General features: G+C 37.7%; 1 protein-coding gene across 1 annotated transcript in view; it reads right to left on the bottom strand.

Annotated features, from left to right (window-relative positions):
- The window catches only part of Lpp (LIM domain containing preferred translocation partner in lipoma), a 421,297-nt gene that overhangs the window by 273,692 nt on the left and 123,099 nt on the right, over nucleotides 1-24,506 (bottom strand). The window contains exon 4 of the mRNA XM_051191238.1: nucleotides 21,372-21,497. Within this exon, the coding sequence (XP_051047195.1) occupies nucleotides 21,372-21,497 (126 nt within the window). The remainder of the gene's footprint in view (nucleotides 1-21,371; nucleotides 21,498-24,506) is intronic.

Here is a 24,506-nt window from a genome sequence, read left to right as displayed (position 1 = left end):
CTCCTGAGTAGTACAAATGACCTTTCCAAATGTAGCCTCTCATGATGCCCCAGCCTGCAATTGCATGGAGAGCAAAGCCAGATTGCTATTATGCAGTAACATTTCTGTGATCAGATACAGTGCAGGCTCCACGATTCTATCTGTGTCAAGACATTTTCACACAAGTGACTCACTCAGCAAAGGCTCAAGCAGGGCATACCATATCTCTTTTGAGGCTGATCCTACCTCAGTAGAACTACAAGCAAGCATCCTGTTTAGCTTCTTTGGTCTGCAACACAACAGAGTAATTGGAACTGACTGAACAATAAATCTTTGCTTCCTCATTCTATCAGGAGAATCTTTCAATTTATTTCTGTGCTTCAGCTCATGTGTATTACAAGTCATTTGTAGACAAGTGTATAAGTTAAGCACCAATTCCTACATTAAAGGCATCAGGAAACAAGAAATTACTGGACTTCCTAAAGTCTGTTCCCAGTCCTAGGGAAACTGGGTATTCCTCCTAGTTTGAATATGTGAAACTCACATGCCACATCAGTGTACATGAGCTCCAGAAGCATGTCACAAGCTCCAGGAGCTTTGTATGACAGGTACATAATCACTTTGTGCTTGTCCTAGTTACACTTGACTTCTAAAAGCTAGGGCAATTTTTCACAGCATCAACAATATGGTTTGCATGCAGCTTAGCATGTCCTGCCACAGTCCATAAACTTCAAATTTGGTCAAAGTGGTAGATACTGTTGAGATAGGGGAACCTTCAGAGGGTGGAGAAATTAGATCATTGAATGAATGCTCACAGAAGCAAAGTCTGTCTTCAGATGTATCCACATGAGTTCTCTCTCTTAAAAGTGTGCGTCCTCTATGATGTCATTAACTACAAATCAAGGGCCATGGTTTTTGATGTCAACCAACAAGATGGGTTTTAAGCCTCGGGTATTTTTTTTAAAGTAATAAAACATGGACTAGTAGAAAGGAAAGAAAGCTTTCAGAAAAGCTTTGTACCAGGAAAAGTATTCCCTTGGGTCCAACAAATCACAACCAAGGAGAAAGAATAGAAAAATACTGCAAACATTTATGGCATGCATGCTACTGAGATGTGTTCAAATAACAGGTAGTAAAACTATGCATTTCATTTTCCCACAGAAACTGATGCAAATCATTGGTGGCTACTGGGAACTTGCTTTCAGCCTCAAGAAGATATTGCTCAACAGATTACATATTCCTGTATTAAACGCATGAACTTCCTGTTTCTATCAACATAATCTAAGAATGCCTTACCAATGTTGAAAGCATATTTCCTGACTGATCCCTTCATCACTTTTTACGTGGACCATTTTAGGAGACTATAAAGCCCCATAGCAAGGCCTTTGATGGGTAGGATAAGACCATCGTGATAGTCAAATTCTAATTCCAAGATCTTATGGACACATTTCTTTATTTGGCAGAATGAACACAGAAAATGTGATTATCCCATAAAGAATCTGAGATGGGGAGAAAAGCCTGAATTACTCAACTGACCTAATCTAATCACAATAGGTTCCCACAGTAGAAATTCTCCCAATTATGGTTAGATGTAGCCATAGCAAAGGAAGCACAGTCAAAGACTTGCTTTATTCCAGGTGTTCCAGGCAGGGGAAGAGGCCACAAGCCAAGGAATGTAGGAAGCCTCTGGAAGCTGGAAAAGTTGAGGACAGAAACTCTGCCCACTTCTACAAATATTTTAACTCTATTTAATAATTCACCTTAGCCCTTTGATACCTGGACTAAATCTGTCATCCCCAAAGATAAATAAAAAGTTAAAAAAAAAATAATGCTCTTTTTTAGCTACCAAGTTTCTGATGTATTGCTAGGAATTCACCTACATACAAATCCCACCCTACTGGCCAGGCTTTTCTACTGTGTCAAGAACACATACTGATCCTCTTAGAATTCCATACATATGCCCTTAGGTCTATCTGATGGCATTTAAATCGGCAATACATATGATTTTCCAATGCAAATATGCACAAGACTTCTCAGTGCCTGAATTTATCCCATGCTTGGTGACTGGCCCTTGGCATGTAGAAAGAGTTCTCAGGTAGAAATCAATCCAGTTCTACTATGAACAAATATTCAACCAAGATTTTGAATGGCAGGATAAAATAGAATATTTCAGAGAAGTGTAAGACAATGGCGCAAAAAACTATGAAGCGAATCCCTTTTTTTTTTGCAAGATGGGACAATAAAACCCATGAAGGGAAAGTCATATGTACATAGAGTAATACCCTTTCAATTAATATTCAAACTATGAGAATACATTCTTCCATCTCATTTGCAAGGACCTCCATGACGACATCCTGGGTTTAGAGAGTGTATATTTGTAATTCTTCATTTCTCACATTCTGTTTTTAATACAAAGCTAAGCTAAGTTACTAGAAACAATTTATGCTGACCACCTCTGTCCCCAGATCCCTCTAGCCACTATTACCAAATGCTTGTGCTGGAATGGGCTATAAGAGTAAAACTCAAACAAAAATTATCTCCTGGACTAAAAATGACTCTTCAAAGCCAATACTTCCTACCTCAACTCCTAAAACATACTGTAGTGGTTAGAATAAGAATAACCTCCTAGACTCATATGTGTGAATACTTGGTTCCCAGTTAGCAAAACTATGTGAGAAGATTTAGGAGGTGTGGGCTTGTTGAAAGGTATGTGTCACTGGAGGTGGGTTTCAAGATGTCCAAAGATTGTCTGCCACTTGAACTTTGCATTCTCTGCCTCCTGCTTGTGGATCAAAATGTAAGCTCTCAACTGTACCTGCTACCATGTCTTTGCTCTGCCATTATGGATACTAATTCTCTGAAACCATAAGCACAATCAAATAGTTTCTTTTATAAGTTGCCTTGATCATGGGGTTTTATCAAAACAATGGAAAAGTAACTAACACATACCAACAAATATTCCTTATCCATTTATTTAATTATTTTATTTTATTGGTTTTTTGACACAAGGTTTCTCTGTGTAGCTTTGGAGCATGTCCTGGAACTCACTCAGTAGATCAGGATAGTCTCAAACTCAGAAATCTTCTTGCCTCCAACTGCTGGGTACACCACCACCACTAGGCCCAACAAATTTCCTGGCATGTGCTATTAAAACAAGGCCAATAAGAGGTTGATTTTGCACAGCCTAATATAGCATTTGTTTCAAATATATCTTTAGTTGGAAGAGAGGTCCAAACATTAACAATATTTGTATACACTGTTTATAATCAACACAGCTTATTATTAGGCTGTATTTAAAAAGAAAAAATAAAGACCATTTGGTTTTTCTCCAATATTTTATACTTTGAACACTTTATATCTACATAGAAGCATCTGTAGTTTCTTTGAAAGTGCCCCTCAACCCAATTTCCTATTATAAAGTAAGAAGTTCCTGAGGCTCATGAGGGGACAGGCAAACAAACAAGCAAAAGAACAAAAATCACAGGCAGCAGCTAACAATTGGAGGTGCGATTAAAGCCCTTTTGTCATGCATTTCAACTCATCTAAAACACCACATTGGGAGTGAGCAGAAAATAAGCCCTGTCTCCCTTCTAGGAGAGAAAGGAGTAACCTTTCTCTCTAGGGACTTTGTGTGCTATCACTAATCAGTAGCTCTTCCAGTCAACTCACTAATAACCATGTGGGTCAACAAATTAGTAAAGCTATGCTTTACTAAGACTCCAGCTATTAAATAGGAAGAGCCAAGTCCTTAGCCATTATGGTAATACCCAAAGGTATGTTTGCTTACTCAAACACCATGATGGCATTCTAGCACCTGCCTTACATTGAATGCTGGTTTTAAATTTTGTATAAATATCCATTTCTAACAGGTGAGTTTTGTTAAGAAAATAGTGGAATGTGTCAAGTTGGGGAGGCAGGCTCTGTGAAGATTCCAATAAGGTTCAAATACCTTTGGGGTATTTTTGTAAAATACATATGGCAAAACATTAGTGAATGACCAGATCCATAAAAACTCTGCAGAATTTAAAGACTTAAATATCTATTTAATGCACGAAAATAAAACGGGAAGTATAATGAAAAGCTCAATGAACCAATTCATGAACAGAAAGCATAAGTACCAGAATTCTTATGGAATAATTTGATCTGCTCAGCAGGGAAAACTCCATCAGTCCAACATGAGGAACACCTTCCAGATGTCTACAACAGGACATGAGAAGGTGTGTGAGAGACTTTTCACTCTGCCTTTGGCTTCTCAGATAGGCTGGGCTGTTTGTCCTCCCACAAAGTGAAATACACATAGGATGTTTTGTGTATAACCTTAAGAAACCTGGAAGTCTAGGTCCTGATTTTGTCAATGGAGAAACAGTGGCACAAAATGGTTAATTTACTTGCTTTAGAATACATGGTGACTTAGACATTGAACTAAGAATTCACAGTTTTGTTGGCCATTGTATACTGCCTTTGTCATATTCTGCTTCATTGAGCCTTGCTTCTATTTTCCTGTGAGCTGAGCATTGTTGACCTGCAGAAAACCAAAGGGGGTAGGTGTAATGAGGACATTATTGCTGACTCTACATTAACAGTGGCATCCTTCTATTGCCTGCTTGATTTTAAATGGCCCTATTGGTTTATGGCCCTAGAAGGAGGTATGCCTAGGTGATTATGTCATGAGGATGCTAACCTCATTAACAGGTTACTTATGCGTTCACAGCACAAGGAGCGATAGAGCTAGTAAGAGCAGTGTTCTGTGTGGAGAAGGAGGTCATGGGGGGAGGCAGATGACCCAGGGTCTTATCTCAGCCCTCTTTCAACCTCTCTGCCTCTTGGCTAACAGGAAGGTGAACAGTTTTCTTCTACCATACCCTCCCACTACACTATATCTACCTTGCCACTGGCCTAAGAACAACAGAAACTGCCAACAATAAACAAAATTTCTCAAACACAAGTCAAAACATAACTTTCCCCCTCTTAAGATATTTTCTTCAGGTATACTATAACAATGATGAAAACTGGGTGGTGTAACTTCCCACTGGGAAAAAGACTGTTTCATCTTTCCTAAGTGTCCAGTGACATTGACAGAATACAGTGATATAGACATTTAGAACACTAAAATTGGGTGGTTCTCATAACACCAGAGCAAACAATTCTCAACTGTACTCTGGAGCCCCAACTACACATTTCAGTCATATCTGTTCTACTTGACCCATTTTATATATTGACTCTCTATAATAGTAAGTTGATCTGAATACAGCTGCCAGATATGGAGGATCTTGGAAAGACCAGAAACAACCAAACAAGCAAACATGGAAAAAAGGGATATAAGCACTGGATTGTATAATGTAGGTTTTTTTTTTTTTTTTTTTTTTTTTTTAAATTTTTGTTTGAGAATGCAGGTGGCTTGGTTCACATTTCTTAGCTATAATATCAGCAAACATCAGATTACTCAACAAATAATTTACAAATGCTAAGAAAACAAGGTAATCATATAGTCTCAGTGGCCTCTGTGTGGACTGAAGCACTTACAAGTCATGAGGGTTATTGTATAATATCATTATGAACAAGCCTAGCAGCTTAAACATTAAAAACAAACAAAACAAGGATTACAGAAAAAAGGCAATCCTGGGCCTTGTGAGTTCTGGTTGATATGATTTTAGCATATGTGCATAACTTTGTTCACACCTGCCTTGGTGAGTTATGGGGACTGAGGTATTTGTCCTGTGGACAGATAGAGGATTGTAGAGGAATTTAACATTATATGTATTTTCTATTTCCTGAGATTCTGGTTATAGAGTCATCACAGTGTATAGGGCAGAGGAGGGAATGGATTTGCAGAAACTACCTACTGTCTTTTCAGGCCACCTCATGGCATTTGCCCTACACTACCAAAGCTTCCGCTAAACCACACATATCCAAACCATCTGCTTAGATGCCATCAGATAAAGGCACCATCCTCAGTGAGTAGTCCATCACCCTGTTCATGAATCTAGCTTAAAATTATCCTTTCTCCAATAATTCACACATCTACTTCTTATGTTAGAAATCCATTGTAGCACTGGAAAGAGTTTATTAATTGTATTCCTTTTAGTTTAGTGCGAATCCCCTGAATAACACATGAGATTAGCAATTACAAGATCACTGAAGAATGGAGTCATTAAAAGAAAAATAAGTTTAGCAACTGATTGAAACAAACACTCAAATAACTGTGGTTTTCCCTATTTGTAGATCATTCTCTAGTTAAGAAAAATATCCAGGATGAAAATAGTAATTGCTTGAAGATATCATCAAGTGGAATACAAAACAGTTAAGCATTTGCAAGTAAGAACTGACACTTCCTCAATTTCATTAGTTTCCAAATTCAAACCATTATTTCCCATTTTCTTTAGTTTCACCCAACTTTAATTACTGCTTTCCATAAATGTCTATATTTTAAAGTAAGAGTAAAATCATTATATCCCCTGGAAACTTGCATGAGGCCAATGAAATGGGAATTTCTTCCTTTCCTTAAAGCCTCCAGGCATTGGTCTTGAGTTGGCTAGGGAGAGTCTCAGAGTCATCACTCCCTAAAGTAACACAACTACTACAAATAATTCAGTTCTGCCCCATGCCTCTGACAAGAAAAAAAGAGGGAAAGAGGAGAGTGCTGAATGATGGTGATGCATTGACTTACTCTCAGCCAAGGTACTAAAGATTTCAATTTTCTTATTTTATATTTTTAACTATACAGTTACAGTACATATAGGAAAGCATGCTTCTCTGAGTTGGTTTTCTTTACTAGTAGCTGATGGCATAAAGCAATGTAGCTGTTGACTATTCTAGGAAGAAATGGAGGAAGAGTCTTGACTTACAAGCAGTTTAGAGGGTTCTCAAAAACCTGGCATACACAATAGCAATGCTGCAAAACTATTCATTGAAATGCCGAATATTAAACCCCACTCTAGACCTATTGAATCAGAAAGTGGGTATAGGATAGCAATCCCTGCCTGGTAAGGGCTTTTGATGAACAGACATTATTCACTGCTTTATGTGGTTTAGTCTCTGGACAGGTGATATTTTATGACAACAGGTCAATGATAGACTTAGCAACTTATGGCAAGTTCATAATCTATGACTCATGATTTTAGTTTTTAAGAGAATTTTGCTCGTGCAACAGAAAAATTACCTTGTAATCCACAAAAACAGATGGAGTGACTCATACATTTGTCAGAGTATGGTACAAGCTCTGGTTTTTGAGAATATGCATTAGAAATAAATGATACAACCAAAGCGTTTGGGCAGAGCCTACAGACAGCTGGATTGTCCTTGAAAAAACTAAGAATGCTGCCCAGCTAAAATGAGTGAGACAAACCATCTCAGACTTGGATAGAATGCCACAGACTAAATTTATATATCAATATCTTTAGAGAAAAGCAATAACAACTTAAAAATAGGCATTGAGATCCCAATAAGATTTGCTAATGTATATAGTGCTAACTATATGCCAAACACTGTTTTAAGTGCTTTACACACTGTAACTTGTTAGAAGCTACTATTTTAACTAATATTGTCCTCATTGCTATCCTAAGAGATAAGGTTATCTCTTCACAGAGAAAAGACAGTTGAAGAACAAGAGCTTTAAGTAATATATTCAGGTAACATCTAAAAAGTCACAGATTATGTACACTGGTTCAATAATCCATCATTTAAGTTATTAACATACACTTCAATACTGTGTAAGATGAGATCAACTCATCATATGTCTTTAACCCTAGCAATGAAGAGGAAGAGGCAAGCAGGTGTTGGTGAGTTCTGGGCAAGACTGGTCTACAAAGTGAGTACAAATGCACACGTACGCACGCACGCATACCTCACCCTAAACATAACTCAAATGATAGCCAAGAGCATGCCTGGCTCTTACTGGTCTTTCAGATATCTACGTATGGTTGTTTATTATAAATCACATCAACTACAATACCATCTCAAACAGTATCACCTTAATGAAGAAATAGTCAAAAAGAATGCCCAAATTGGCTTTTAATACTGAGCAAAATTAATACCCATTCAATACTGAGCAAAATTAATACCCATTCAAAACCACCATAAGCATGAAAGGCTGTCCAGAGTATTTCATTGTACATTGGGCAATGAACAATACTGAAATTTACTGAGGTTTAGTAATTAGCCGCTAGATTCTCCTTACCAGTACTTAAAACATCTTAAATCAGCAGTTCTCAAACTATAGGTAGCCATCCCTCTGGGGGTCGAACAACCCTTTCAATGGGGGCACATCAGATATTCTGCATATTAGATATTTGCACTATGTTTCATAACAGTAGCAAAATTACATTATGAAGTAGCAACAAAATAATTGTATGGTTCAGGGTGAGCATACACATGGAACTATATTAAAGGGTTGCAGTATTAGCAAGGTTGAGGACCACTATATTAATAATAGTATTCAGATGTTGAGTCAAGTCATAAGTTTTAAAGGAATAAAAAACTATCTCCATCTGAAACCTTTTTGTGTGTTTATAATTACTGCTACATTAGGACTGTCTTCTGATGCCACTGGAGGTTTCTCTCTGGCAAAACTCAAATAAAGGAAACACCTATACCAACAGCACAAAAAGTTGCAAGGCCATGATTAAGTTGGGGGAGTTTTTGCTTTTGGTCAAGAATAGCCAACTAGAGACTTGGAAAAGAATCAAAGATCTCTTTCCTTCCAAGTTTTATAGCAGGGAGTAAAAAATTCTAAGAATGAGAGTTCTTAAAGATGTAGAGCTAGACATGAGAAAACCCTGAAATTTCAAAAGCATTCACATCAGTTCTCCCATCTGCTGTCTGGATTTCTGTCATTGCACTGATACCAGACTCATTTGATAATGGTGGTGATGGGCAGAGCAACAGGAATAACAGCGTGCATTATATAAGATTGGATGAATGCATTAAACAAATGCCCATTACTCCCTCCTCAAAGTCCTCACGTCAGCTCTCAAAGTACTAACTCAGACTACCAAGAGCTTAAGTATATATTACAAAGCTTAAATAATTCATTTGAAATGTCATCACAGAACATCATTTTGCCATATTCTAAGGTGGGCTAAACTGTTCTCAAAGTGCCATTAGATGAAGTGGATTTTAGATTGTTGATGACCCTTCCTTAGCTTGTAAAAACAGTAATTTTGGTCATGTTTCTGGAGGCTGGAGGAAAGTCAGATTTTTCTGTGTAGATGATTCTTCCCAATAAAACATCAGAGGAGGCACTAAGAGTTCACATAATCTTCCAGGCATATTTCCTCATCCTTGGGTTCAGGTAACATCTTATAGGCTTTTTCATTCTGCCTACACTACTCTATTGTTATTAGCTTGTCCCTTGTTCCACAGACTACAAGCCTAATTAGGGTAGCTTCATTTTCTAATGTCATTTGTGTATTCAAGAAACACTGCAAAATAACATTTCAATTCATGTATTTTTAAGTTTTTAGGCACAGTAAGTAATATATCATAAAAAATTTACCCTTTAAAAATGTAAACTTTAGGACTGTGGATGAGTCAGTTAAGAGCATTTGCTGCTCTTGCAGAGGATCCGGATTCAGGTAATAGCACTCAGATGGTGGCTCATCACCATCTGTAACTCTAATTCCAGGGGATCTCACACACTCTAGCTGGTCTCAATAGGCACCAGGCACAGACACAGTACACTTACATACACACAGGAAAAACACTGATACATATGTAATAAAAATAAATATATTTAGCTAAAATTTAATGGGACTAAGAATATTTTAAGAATTATATAACCTATGCCAGTATTTCTAGAGTATTTTCATCTTTCCCAAAATAAATCAGTTAGGTACTAGCAGTTACCCTACTCACCCTTCATCCCAGACACAAACAATGTATGTGTCCTATGTCTTGGGCAAGCCTATTAATATACATAGAGCAATCAAATACATAACCATTATGTATCTGACTTCTTTCATACACCACCATGTTTTCAAAGATTTGTTTGCCTTAATAGAATACTAAAGTCTATGAATATATATATACATATATGCATATATGCATAAATATTCCACTAATTAATGAATAATGTTGCTGCCTATTCCCAGTGTAGGCAGGTTCTGTGTGGCTATTATGTTTGGGTTCTCTTTGGTAACATGAATACAAGTATAGTGTGATTACATGGCAACTATGTTTAATGCTATGAGAGCTGTCAGACTGATTTCAGACTTACACACTTCTCACAATACACCAGCATTATCTAACCATTTTAATTCTGTAAGCCCATGTAATGCTTTCAGATGATGACAATGATGACAACTAGTATTTTATCAGACATATAGTGGTATCTTATAGTCACGCTGATTTGCATTTCCCTGATGACCAATGATATCACATTTTGTCCTTGTCAAAACAATAATATTCATGAGAAAAGTTTATTCAACTATTTCCCCAACTTTTAATTAAGCTGTACTCTTTAGTCAGGTATATGATCTACAAGTAGCCTGTCCCATTCTGTGTATGCCTTGTTCAACAATAAGATGGTGCCATCTGACATACAGAAATGCTTAGTATTTATGAACTCTGGTTTATCTGTGCTACCTTCCATTGCACACTACGTGCCATATGTTAAGAAGCTATTCATTAATCAAAGGCGATGTGCAGCACTCCTAGATTTTCTTTTGAGAGGTCTACAGTATCACCCTTTACATTTGGGTCAGTAATGCACTTTACATTGAATTTTACATGAGATATAAAGTCTTTTAGAAATGGATAACCTAGTTATCAAAGTATGAATTGTTGAAAAGTTATCCTTTATAACTTTCAATATCTTAAGTCCATATGAAAATCAATGAACAATAACAACTGGTTATTTCTAAACACTGAAAACTGCTTTGCTAATACTTATGCTTACCGTTGGTCAGAACCATACTGCCTGGCGCCTCTAGATTTGGAATAAAATTTGAAATTAGGTGATGATAGTATTCTAGTTTTTGCTACCTTTTTCTGAACCATCTTGCATTCCAAGTTGCTTGAAAGTGCAACTGAACTTCAGGATCAGGTCATCAAATTCCAAAAAGAATCTATCTTGGATTCTGAAAAGTTTTGCCTTGAACTATTAATCCAATTACAAGGTATATTGTATTCCACATCTATGATGCCATATGCTCAAAGAACAAAAGTTAGATATCTTTCCATGTATTTGGACCTTGAGCAACTGAAGAGGGGGTTTATGATTAATTAATAATCAAAGAAAAAGTGTGAATCATGCAATCAGTAAATAAGTAGGTGAACAATGGCCACTGTCTTAAATCTCAGGTACTCTCTGAATGTTATTCTTCTTCAGGTCTATATCAGTGCATTTTATAAAATACATTCAGATTTGAAAGATGGCTAACCTTCCCCTTTTGCTTACTTTAAAGGGGCAATAGTGACAGAAAAGTGGGACTATGAAAAATTCATCCTTCTCTGCCCTCACCCTCCCTTCTGATTGTACTCAAAGGAACTTGTTTTCACACTTCTGCACACAGAACACCACAACGCTTCTGTAAGATCAGATCAACAAGTAACGGTGAAATTCACTTCCTCACACACAAAGCCAAAAATAAGAGTTGTGTTTCATGTTGTCCAGATGATGAGAGAATGAGTTCTAAATTAGGATTCAAAGAAGTACTAACTCATCTGGGATGCTTTTGGAAAAAACAATAACAATAGCCCTATTTCCTGGTTTTTGACTGCCTGGAAAGGATCAAGTTACAGCAACTAGCCATTTCAGAGGTAATCATGACTGTGTATATGCTGCAGAGTTGGAAAGGCACAGACAGAGAGTCTGCTGAGGAGGGGTCTACTATCCCTAAAAGCAAGTAACAGGTAACATTGTCAGTATTTTTCCATGTGCAGTACACATAAAGATGAAATTGGGACATGTTCCAGGCATTATATAAATGACTCACAATGTGACTATGAGAAATTGAAGGATCATAAAATAATGCATTCTTAAAATAGTCAAAACAGCCCATCCTTCAATCCACTGTAAGCCATATATTTAATTTGCACTAGCAGGATGTCATTTAGAACTTACAGCTTACTGGCTAAATATGCAATAATCTAGTTAGGATTTTTTTTTTTTTTTACATGAAGCCTATAGGTTAAACCCTTTAAAAATATTCATGGTATATATTTTTGTGGTGAAATTACACGTTCATTTAGAAAAGTCAAAAACAGATGGGAGTCTGATGAATTAATTCTGCACCAACCTGAGAAGGATTTCTAGCATATTTCTAAAGGGGAGATGCCAGGATTTGATGACAGCCTGTTTATTGGACAAACATGAATTTGAATGTTTCATCTGTATCTAGGCAAGTGATAATTCTTGATCTTGCCTTGGGGCCTTCTGAAATTTAACATAATCATTTATTGCTAATTCCTCAAATTTAAGAGATTTAATCATTTATATTGACACAGCAATGCATATTCTGTGAGGTAAAATGTCTAGAGATTTTACTTTTCATTTGAATAATTTGATGTTCAATGTAATAATGCACAGCTTATCTTTTCTTCTATGGTACTAACCCTGAATATGACAATATGGTTTATAGAAACACTTGAGTGTGGGACTCTATGTCAGCCCAGAAAGATTAGTGCTAAGAACACAAATAGTTTCTCCTCCATTCACACAGGAAACACAAAAGGACAATGCATATTGAGGCAAGTGCAATGTGTGTCTAGTTATCTTTTATTCCAATGCAAAATCAGCTCATTATTTCTGTGGGGAAATGCGTATCTTTAAGTACCAAAACATAGATAAGCAAATTTTTCTATTAGAAATTAACATAACCACTGGAAGAAAATGTTTGATTTTCCTGGTAAATCTCCTACAGTGTGAAAATTACTTTATTAGCATTTTGTGTGGAGAGCCAGTCAATTATGCACCACACCCAATAATGATATGTAAGGTTGTTGACTGAATACCTCCTATCATCAGTCTTTAGAAGCCAACACCATCATTATGCATTACTTTGGGTATAAACCAAAGGAAAGGGTGTCCAAATGGAAAAACAATGACCATAGATAATTAGAGACATAGCCTTTTTCTATTAAAATACACACACAAATATTACTTGTTTTCTGTGTGATGTTTAATAATCGTACATGAAAAGATGCAATTGTATTTGCTTTCAATTGCTTATCTACTGTTTTAAAAAGGAAGGGAGGATAAAAGGACCATAGTGCCTGTGAGCAAGGGTACTACTAAAATAAACATTTAAACAGTGGGAGAGGGAGAAAGAAATCCAGAAATAAGTCCTGACAAGAGTGCTCTGTAATCCTGCAAATTCAATGTGTGCTTCTGTGTGGAAATAGTTCTGATTCTGTCCATTAAAATGCTTTAACAAAATAGAAACACTCAAGAAAGAGGCAGCTTTGTGTATTTCATGTTAAAGCAATGACTGGATTGAGTGATTTGGTGTAATGGAACACTTGTTCTAGGCCATGCAGTCACCAAGATCTAGCAAACAAATCACAGTAAAAGGCTACTTCTCCAGCCACAGCTGAGTTGCCACAGAAGGACCACCACCTCCTAGGCATTGGCAGAGTGGGTACTCTGTGGCATTCTGCACTGCTATCTACTCACTGTAGCAGGAAATGCTAACATTGGATACTGGAAACTGACACTCATGTTTTTGTCGGGTACAAAGCAAGGTAGATTCTTAGGGCTAAATTTTCATAGTGAATATCACATGTCATAACATTCACAATGAAACCTAAGAGCTAAGTTTGATTTTGTTGATCACATATGACTTAAGCATCATCTTTTCAAAAAGAAAGAAGAGGTATAAATGTTATAGAGGTGCAATTATATGCAATCTAAAAACTAATTGCCCGTCATCAAACCATAGCATGCAACTCTGAGTCAGCTAACCACTTGTCCACCCCCACTTCATTGTTATTTAACTTTAGGTCTTCTGGCAGGTACAAACTAGTTCAAAATAACCCAGATCCTCTAAACATGGGCAATGCAAAGTGCATATCCATTCTTCTTCTACAGAGCCATTTTTCACATTTTATTGTATTCCAGTTAATATCTTGCTCATGACATTTTTAAGTATTTCATCTTTTACCACATATTGAAAGAGAGCTATAGCAAGTAGACTGTGTTAGATACAGAGAAATGGACCCTCCAACAAATCAGGGACTGTTCTCATGTGTTCCACAAGATAATGCAGGAAGAGGGATATGGTCATGGCACTATCTTAATCCTGGCTACACAAAGCTCAAGAAGGTACCCCCATTCCAAAAAAAAAAAAAAAAAAAAAAAAAAAAAAAAAAATCCTTTGTCTGCAAGGACTGTATGCCTCCTCACACATTATAAACATGCTGCAGTTTTATCTCCCAGTAAACAGCATGTTTGGGTTGCACTGAATAATATGAAACATTAAACTTTTAATTACTAATAAATCATCCTTGCAGCTGCTCTTGCCTTTTGCAAGCGAGAACATGGGAGCACAAAAGGGGAGACTATCCGCGGCACCACCCTGATGACTGTAACTAACCCCTCAAGCCACACGAATCCCTGAAGAACATCCTTCACTGCAAAATATGCCCCCTGAATGGATTTCTCATGTTGCCTCAAAGGCTACTGCTCTACAAAATGAATCCAGTGTGGGAGGGCTGAGGTTACTGTATCTGAATCCATAAAAAGCATATATGTATGTACTCAACTGCCAAAGACACTAGGAAGTTTCAGTAATCTTTTGTCCTGGAAAGGAGAAGGTGGTATATTTCAGGACAAGGAGTCTTCTGAAGGAATCATGCCCAGCTTTAAAAACCTTTGTTGGAAAGCAAACTCCAGACACGCTAAAAACCTCAAGTACAATGAGAGCATTTCCAAATCAGTGCTGGGGACCAGGGAGTTCTTCTTGGGAGTGGAACTCACGGCAGGGAAGAGACAATGCTCTTCTTGTTTTGCAGACTTGGAGACAAAGCAGCCAATGGTAGACCCATTATAACCTTGGCCCCTGACAGCTGTTTCCTGTAAGTCACAAAGGAAGATCTACTTGTGTTCTCTGAATGGGTGCCTCATATAAATCTTCACTTTGAGATCCATTTCCCCACTCATCAATCAATTCTCTGACACAAGGTGAATATCACACAGTCCTTTTCCATCCTGACACCACACACCTTCAACCACTGCAGAGCCTATAATCCCACAGTCTGTGCATAGTCACGTGCCAACTGCAAGTACTGAGCATCAGGTTGTTTGTATTTCTGCATGACTTGGCTCCAATTTGGTGATCCTAGCAAATTACTGAGTTTGATCATTTGCTAGAGTGGTTCAAGTAACTCGGGGAAACATCACTGTGCAGTGAATTATAGAGACCATGGTAGAGGAGGCAGATGAAAAGGTACGTGCAAAGGAAGTCCTAGAAGGCCCTACATGCAGAAGCAGATGTCCCTATGTAACTAAGAATAGCCATTCCCCCAGGCACATGAATACCTTCACTGACTAGGAAGTTCTCTGACCCCAATCTTTGGAAATTTTTATAGCCTTCATCAAAGGTGTGCTCTATTCAATCCCTACCTCCGAAGATGGAAGGTAAGAGCGAAAAATTCCAGCCTTTAAATCACAACTCCATCTTTTCCGTGACCCTCATCAAAGAGCTCACCAAGAGTTCCCTCATAATGAGAAACAGTACTTACTTTGATCAATGATGAGTGCTCCAGGGTTAGGAGGGTACATCACAACCAGAGTCCAAGGGAAAATTGTATTAAACCAAAGCTGTTCCTCTGCCCTATCACCTTTAACACTTTACTTTATGAGAGTATTATGACAACTGTCAGTCAGCAACATGGGGTGCTTGCTCTCTCTACCCCCTCCCCCTTTCTCTGTCTCTCCCCTTTTCCCTCTTTCTCAATCACAAACAACACTGTAATTTTGCAATATTACACTAGTCTAAAGGACAACAGTGAAATCCTTTCAGTTCTTTTCAAATATATTATGATTGGAAAAAGTCACCAAGCAGTCAAGTACATTAGAATATTAATATCATCCAACAAAAATGTATCATGTAACCTAAATGTCATCTCCAACCCTAATAAACTGTGTGTGGGGAAAAAAAAAAAGAGACTGACTCATAAAAAAAATTAAGAGACACTAATTTTAGCCCTGACTGTGTCAAGAGAATGAAAAAATAATCCTAAATCCACAATTGATCCTCATCTTGTAGAAGACACACTTCAGCATGAACTCCAAGTAGGAGTCTGAGCTGCAACTGTAGTAACAAAGGACATTCAATATATGGGACTGGATAATGGGAGGACAGCATACTATCTTATATTTTGTTTACCTTTGTGATATCCTTTGGGTACATATAATCTTCTGATAAATTGCCAAGATATTAAAAGGCAAGTGCCACAAACATAGAATTTTTCAAATAAGATGAAGATATTAATGGAAATTATGCTTGTCAACACAGAGAGCTGCTAAATTGTGGGTCAGAAAAAAATGAAAATAGTTCTTTATCCTGCTTCGAAGTAAGCCTTCTAGGAGCATGGTCTCTCCTTGTGTGGACAAAAACTCTTTACTTATGCATTATCTAAGAGCCAAATAAGCCCTGGCACTTACTATTTGATCATCTTGGGCTGTAGTTCACCTAGAATTCCTGTCAAATTCTCATGACTACTCTTCTAAGATTATTCTCTATTAATACTGAAATGCTTATAAGTTTTTATTCTAAACACTAAGATGTTTAAGTGTATAATTTCATGCAATATCATGCATATGTTTGTATGTTTGTGTGTGAGTGCGTTTGTGCAATGCATCATGTAAATTTTGGAAAAGGTGTTTTACATATAGTCAATAAATTATATACATTATGTAAACTTTGCCAAATGTATTTTGTATTGATTTTTACAGTTTATATGTTACATATATATAGTATATAACATGTAAATTTTGCTAAAATATTTTATAAATTATAATATGACAAATATATATAATGTTATCTATATGTATGATATACATATATGTGTGTGTGTGTGTTTGTGTATCTGATGTAAACTTAACCAAAGGTATTACATCTAGCCAGATGCTCTCCTACTAAAATTGTCCTCTTTACTGTAAGAGCTTTATGTAATAATAATAGTGCTACTAAGCTCATCAGAGTTTTTGAAATCTGTCATTCTCCTTTATATCCCACATACTTCCTATTGCTATTAGAAATAATCTATGCTTCAAACAGGATATCCACTTTCACCACTGTTATAATTTCTGAAATTCAGTGTCCTTCCCAGCACAGATGCAGACAAGACCACACATGACTGCCTGTGTGGTGGGGTCCCATTGACTTCAAAAGGTACATTGCTAACATTCTGTTTGACTTTTTTATACAATGTCTCTGAACAGTTTCAGCACATGGGGGGGGGGCACATGACAATATAAAGAGCACAGTGACGTCTTTCTTTGTGTTGTTCTAGATGATGCCTCTTTCTCTCTGCCATAAAAGATTAGTGATTCTCTACAAGGACATGGTCATGCATACCTTTGTATTTTCAATATATAGAGTTAAGCTACATTGTCCAAAGACACATAAGCATGAAAAAGTAAGTATATCTAACATTGGGCAACATGAAGATGAAAGATACTTCTTTAAAAAATGAAAAGAAAGATGCTTTGGCAAACTTTGTCAAGAGCAGAGCACTCTCAGAATAGTTATGTGACTATGTTCTTTGGGCCCTCTTCCTAAAGAAACATTATACATTATGCAGTATGTTCTGCAGATCACAAGTCAAAGTAGCCATTCAAAGGCGACTCAGAGACAACTGGGAAAACACAATGAGCGTGTCAAAAGTGAGGGACCATAGACCTAGTAACCTACTAGAGGTAGTCAGGTGACTCACGAGGTTTGCAGATCATGAGTCAAAGTAGCCATACAAAGGTGATTCAGAAACAACTGGGAAAACACACAGAGCGTTTGAACAGTGAGCAACCACAGACCTAGTAACCTACTAGAGGTAGTCATGCGACTCACCTGCTTTGGAATTTGAAATTTGGCTTGCCCCAAAAATAGAAAACATCAAAGTTAGATATGAAAGTCTATTCTTCGAGGATATTTCAGGTGCCTTTTAGCTTCAACACAACAACACTGTTTCCAGCAGAAAACATCTGCTCTTGGCACATATTTTAATATTTACGTGTGTGATTATTGTTCTCACAGCATATAATTATGTTAGCCAATAAATACTAACACATCTACTTGAGTTCCACGGGAGTGAAGATAATTCAGGAGGAACTGAAGCTCCTAATTAACTCTTGCTTTCCTAAATTAGAATAATTGAAAAGAATAGACTAGACCAACCTTTGATTTGAGAATGGAACAGACACACAGAATGTACACTTCAACCTAATTATGAAATTATTTAGCATTGAGGTCATCCTAATTATTATTTTAACCTCATGAATGTTTTGCTTTTTAATGGGAAAGTGATTCGTAAAGAACAATTGCATTTAGATTACTGATTTCGTGATGTTTATTCCAACAGTAAAAAAAATTAAAAATAAGTAATAACCTAAGTCTTCATCTAGTTTTAGAACATGCAGTCAATCAAAACTGTAAGGTTTGGGTCCAGCTGTATTCTCACAGTAGTCAAAAAATGTAAGTTATTTACCGGATAACTCTTGGTAGCTCTGTCTGAAAAGAAGTGTGTATCTGTGTCAGAGAGGAGATGCCCCAAGTGAGAAAACATGAGTATGTGCTTCACAATCACTAAACTGCTGCCCACACTGCCAGTGACTGTGAGTATGTTTACACAGTAAGATTACTCAGACAGTAAGACCACAGCTAAATGGACCAATCAAATGCACTAATTTTGATTGTAGGCATGTCTGGACATAGACCTAAAGAAGAAAACCCATGTCAAGGAGAAAATACCCAGCAGAACTTTTTATCCACACAACAGCATCTTTGGAGCTTCATTGTTTCACACTGTTTTGATAGACATCTCTCCCACCACCCCACCTCTCTCTCATGTTCTTTGCATACATATTATGACTTCCAGTGCTGCGTTTTTATAGGATTCCCATGTGTATGAATATATGTGTCTCTGAGTCTATGTGTATTTCTTATGCTTTATCTTTGTTTTGTCCTATTCCAGTCTGTTTGCTTTTGCTTTATCTTAATTTTATTACTATTCTTTTGATATTTGCTTTCTAAGGAGGAGGTGAGAGACAGATGATTCAGATAGGAGGGAAAGTAGGAAGAATCTCATAGGAGTTAGGGGAGAGTAAATTACAATCAATATTATGAGAAATAAAATTTTCAATATAAGGAAATTGGAAGGGAAAATAAGAAGTCTCCAGGAGTGAAAAATAAAGACTAAACAAAATCCTGCTGAAAACAAGTGCATAGCAGTATTTTGTAGAAGGTAGCTGAGTCTAGTGGCAAGAAATATATTTGCTGTCCTGAGAAACAAGGCATGTGGCATTTGTTTGATGAGCTAGAAATATAAAATTGTTTAAAAGTCAGATGATTCCGCAAGCATCATTTCCAGGAAGAGTTCAGTCTGTTCCCCTGCATCTCAGGAGCTAGTCTTGTTTCCAGCATTTCTGTTTAGAATACATATTAGCTTTCCCCTACTTGATACACTTCTAAAATGTTCTACTTTCTATAACTGACAAGCTACAACCTCAGTTTAGCATAAAAATGTATCCAGGACATCAAGGTTAAGGCAAGTCATTGGTGGAGTGGTTCTCCATAGCTTCATGTGCTTGAAGGACTTACCATCAACTGGATCTCTAATAACACAACTCTACCCAGTCTAGCAGAATTTGCAAATCACTTGGGAAGTTTGTTCAAATTCTGACTCCCTCTTAAAATTCTATCACTGTCTTACTGTGCCCTGGCCATGGCAGCTGCAGTTTATCTTACACAGTGCCAGGAGCTACTAGACAACAACCACCAGGCCCTCTCTGCTCCCAACAATGCACTTTCTTTTCCTGTTAACCACAAAAGCCACCATGCCTGCTCTCCATACAAAGTTCAGCCAATGAATAAGAAATGAAGAACATGTGTATTGCCAGGTCTGGTGGACACAACACAGACACACAAGAGTTCATCTTTTGTCTGATTTGCCTTTTATCCCCAATACAACTGCCAGTCTCATTATATGCATAGGGAAGTGATAGGGGTGTGCCCAAAAAGAACACTTCAATCTTAGATGAAGATAAGCAGTGAATGATTGACAACACAAGAAGCTGGACTGCTCCTTAATTTGTTAAAGTAACACTGACAATACAATGGCACCTGTTCACCAGTAAGAGTGGGACACACTGTGATGTATGTACTGTCAATTAGAAAAATAAAAGCATGTTAGGGTCAAACCACACAGTGGCAAAAGGACCTACCTAACTTCAGCATCTAAGAATCCTGTTAACATGGAGCCCTGAAATTAATCTGGTACTTTCAATACTTAGCCAAGCGAATACCAGCCTCAAAAATGCAGCTAATAAGTGAAAATGCAAAAGAAAAAAAAAAATCCATGCTCTAAAGTAAGCAAAAATAGGAAAGGAAAATGTAACAGTGTACCATCAGCCCTAAAGACACAAACATTAATTTCACTTAATTCCTGTGAATCTGGGGAGAAACTGACTTAGCCAGATATCTGTACCAGTATCCACAAACTTCCAATAGGTAAGGTGTGGTGGCAAATACATTTAGTACCAGCACTTGAGAGGTAGCTCTATGGGTTCAAAACCAGCCTTACTTGTATAGTAAGTTCCAGGCCAGCCAAGAGCAGTCACAAAGAGGGAGGGAGGAGTGGGGAGGATAGAAACATAAAGAAGTCTGTATTTCTCTTTAGTGTGGGAATCACACTGTTAGCAGTCTCAAGTCCTTTGTAGCATTTGACATTACTATTAATAGCAACAACAACAAAAAAATTCTTCATTGCTTCTTCAACATGCTTATACACACATGCATTCCAAGACATACATGTGAAGACTACATCAGTGTATAAGCGGATATTCACAAAGACAGGCACAAGAAAATTGAACAGCAATGCAATGAGCTGTGCTGTCCCCTAACACCCTGTGAAGCCACACTCTGTCGCTTTTAAGGAAGACGCCAACAATACATAAGTTTAAGAAGTTACTGCTGGTTATCTAGCATGAGCTGAGAGTTAATAAAGACTAACAGTTCTTAGCAAGGTTGTGCATGCCTGTAATGAATGCACTTAGGAGATGGTACAGAAAGGCCGTGCCTTATGGTACACAGTGAGGTCTTATCAGATTGGGGTGGGGTGCACCTTGGACCACTGGTTTAAGGAGTTGAAGAAAAGAATGAGAGGCTCTAAGACACACTTCATTTTCCTGATAGAGAAGGGCCCTTGGCTGGAGTGATGCTGTGAATGGCACACACCTGTGGGGGCCGAGGCTTGTAGGGTGAGCTGCACTCCAGATCAGCCAGAATGCTGGTCAAGGAATCGATCTCGGCATCCAGACTGGACCGCCTTTCCTCCAGGGTCTTGCCTCCAGGATTTCCCTGCTAAAAACATACACATTGAAATTCAATAAACACCTGTTTACAACATTATGAGTTCAAATCTCTCATGCTAAAATTTGCTCTTTTGTACTGTTTCCTATATGCCTTTAAAAAAATGTTGTTTTGTAAAATCAAATCTTAATAAGGTGGTCATGAAGAAAATCATCACTTTTTGACAGAAAAGAAAACAGGAAAAAAAAATCTTGAAATGTTGTTCTCTAAAGTCATATATATAGACACTCTGATTTAAGTAGAAGAAATTAGTGCCCAGCTGCCTGCACTGAAGGACCAGAACCACTGAGGTCCTCCACACTCAGAAGTCATGGATGATGCTTTACTGGAGAGGTAATGGATATAAGGAGGGGCCACTGTGTCCCCAAAGAAAACTCAATACTTGGCACCTGGAAGTGTGAAACTGTATGTTATCTGGTCAGTGGTAGTTGGCACATACATATGAGTGGAGTTTAAGCAAAGCTCATAAAATATGAAGTAGAAAAAGGCCACTTAGGACACTGGCCACAGAACTGCACAGGAAGCAGGCCTACTGAGTGTGTGGAGTATGTTCGAGGGAGCAGGGACAATGGGACTTTCACCAATGTCACATGCCCTCAAAAATATTTACATGTTCACTCCTTGACTATTTTCCAACCCCCCCATACTTATTTCTGAGTACTTTTCCCTCCAAGCTACTTCCCATGAGTCTTAGAAGTTATTTAAATGTGGCAAAGCACATGACTAGAGTCTGATGCACTGGTCATCACAATGAAAAGATAGTTAGCACAAGCTAAGCCCCCAAAGTCCTGGGTTTACATCAGGCAAACTGGAAAGGTCAGCTACAAGTGCATTGAAAATTATGAATCAGCTCCATTGATCCTACCCTAGATGTTCACCTTACCTCCTTTTATGTGAGCCTCTTTAAACATGGGTACCTGTTAGCAAGTTGTTAAAGTGAGCATCTAATGATTATGCAGCTCAGAATATACTGCCGAGACTACTCTGTCATGTTACCCCCTCAATTTGCTCTGTTTTCTTGTTCAGTCATATCAACTACCATCCAAACATCTTTTACATCCATTTGTATACCGCCCTTCTCGTGATTACAGTAATGCTAGGTTGGTGAAAATAAGATATAACTTGTTTTGGTCAGACTATTTCCCCACAGTCTTCCCCACAGCATCAACTGTGTAAATGTTTTAGTAGGCATTAAAAGAATTATAGATGAATAATGAAACTGTCAATATTCCGAGGATTTTCATCCACTTCCATTCTCGTATCAACGCCTTTTGGGTAGGAACATTAGGTATACCAGAAAGCATGAAGGACTCTACTATAGGATCTGAAATAGAAATCAAATGGTTCAGAGTAGGTGGGGCTGTGAGTACATTTATTCTAATGAGTAGCAGGCTGGGGAGCATGCACTTCAAAGGTTGGACTTATGAAACAGAAACATTACCCTCAGACCCTCCGAACTTTGTCCCAGCTCACACTGGAAAAAGATAAAATAGGTAGGATGGGTTTTTGTTGGGATCTCAGTTTCAGCCTTATTCAACCTTTTAATCTTATTTTATTCTATTTATTATTAGTGTGAGGTGTGTGTATGTGTGTGATAGAGAGAGACAAACAGAGACAGAGAGAGAGACAGAGAAAGAGAGCACATGCTCTCATGTGGGCACATGCATAGGCATCTTCAGGCCATAGCCTGCATTGGAGGTTAGAAAATAACTCTGTAGAGTTGATTCTCTCCTCCCACTTTTATATGTGCTCTGGGAATAGAACCCAGGTCATCAGACTTGCCCATCAATTGCATTTAAACACTGACTCGTTTTACTGGACCATAACTAAAGTATCAAGATTAATAAATTTTTATTAGAGAAATAATACTGATGTCTCTATCTCAGGGTCTTATCTTTACCCACAGATCAATAGTATCAACATCTTAAAAAAAGAAAAAGAAAAAAAAAAAAAAAGGAAAGAAAAGACAAGAAAAACATCTCTTTAACTTTTGAAACGTCAGAGAACATTTGCCATAACCAGAGCAGGCACTAGATGAATAGGCAGGACACATCACACCACAGGACAGCAACTGAGAACCAGTGAATTTGGTTTTCCTGTATGTGGACATCGAATTACCATCTGCAGAAATTTGATGGACACATCAATACACACATAGCTAGCACAGCAAATTGGAAAGGACACTGGATGGAAGTCTGGTTAAATGCTTTTCTGTGCCATAGAAAGTAAAGAGAAAACCACCTGCCCTGCCTCAGCCAGGGAGCTGTTAAAGACTCAGATAAGAAAGTGGATGGGAACATACTTTGTAAATTGTAAGTGCTATAATTACGATGATTTTCATAAATACCATTAATTATAGCAACCAGTAACTATAAATTAATAGGTATAATATAGCTATTGTTAATTCTTCTTCTTCTAGAGGTAGGCATCACTCATTAAGTGTTCCCTTGGGGTACCAGCAAAGAGACAGGTTATAATCAGGTCCAACTTCTATACGTTACTATAGCACAAAATACCCAACTGCTTATATTCTGAGTCACAGGATGCAAACCACAGAGACTCAAGTCACAGGATTAACATGAGCAAAACAGTGCAACAAGTAATTACACAGTGCAACCAGCCCAAGCTTGTAGACCTCCACCAGCAAGTCTCCTATGCTCTTCTTTATGCTGGGACTTATCCCCACTTCCCTTTCTCAGATTAAGCTGCAGCAAATGACTAACGAGCCCTAGACTCATTCTTGTGATTTTACAGGAACAACCCCCAGCTGCCCTACCTGACCTCATATAATGGCTTTGAGTCTAGTTTTGATCCTCATTATGAACAAGGAAAGGAGACTTTTTCCCTCCCAGATGTCTCTTTTGTATCTTGGCTTCATCTCTGCAGTTCTGTCCAAGTTCTCATACAAACCCCTTTCTTGACACTCTCAACCATTCTCAGTATCTGAAAGGATCCTACAATCTTACCAACATGCCTTAATAGCACACTCTCATTGTGGTT

The sequence above is a fragment of the Phodopus roborovskii genome, unplaced genomic scaffold (assembly GCF_943737965.1).
Source record: "Phodopus roborovskii unplaced genomic scaffold, PHOROB, whole genome shotgun sequence".
Classification (NCBI taxonomy): domain Eukaryota; kingdom Metazoa; phylum Chordata; class Mammalia; order Rodentia; family Cricetidae; genus Phodopus; species Phodopus roborovskii.
The sequence above is the reverse complement of the archived record's forward strand: the minus strand, read 5'-3'. Positions and strand labels throughout refer to the sequence as shown.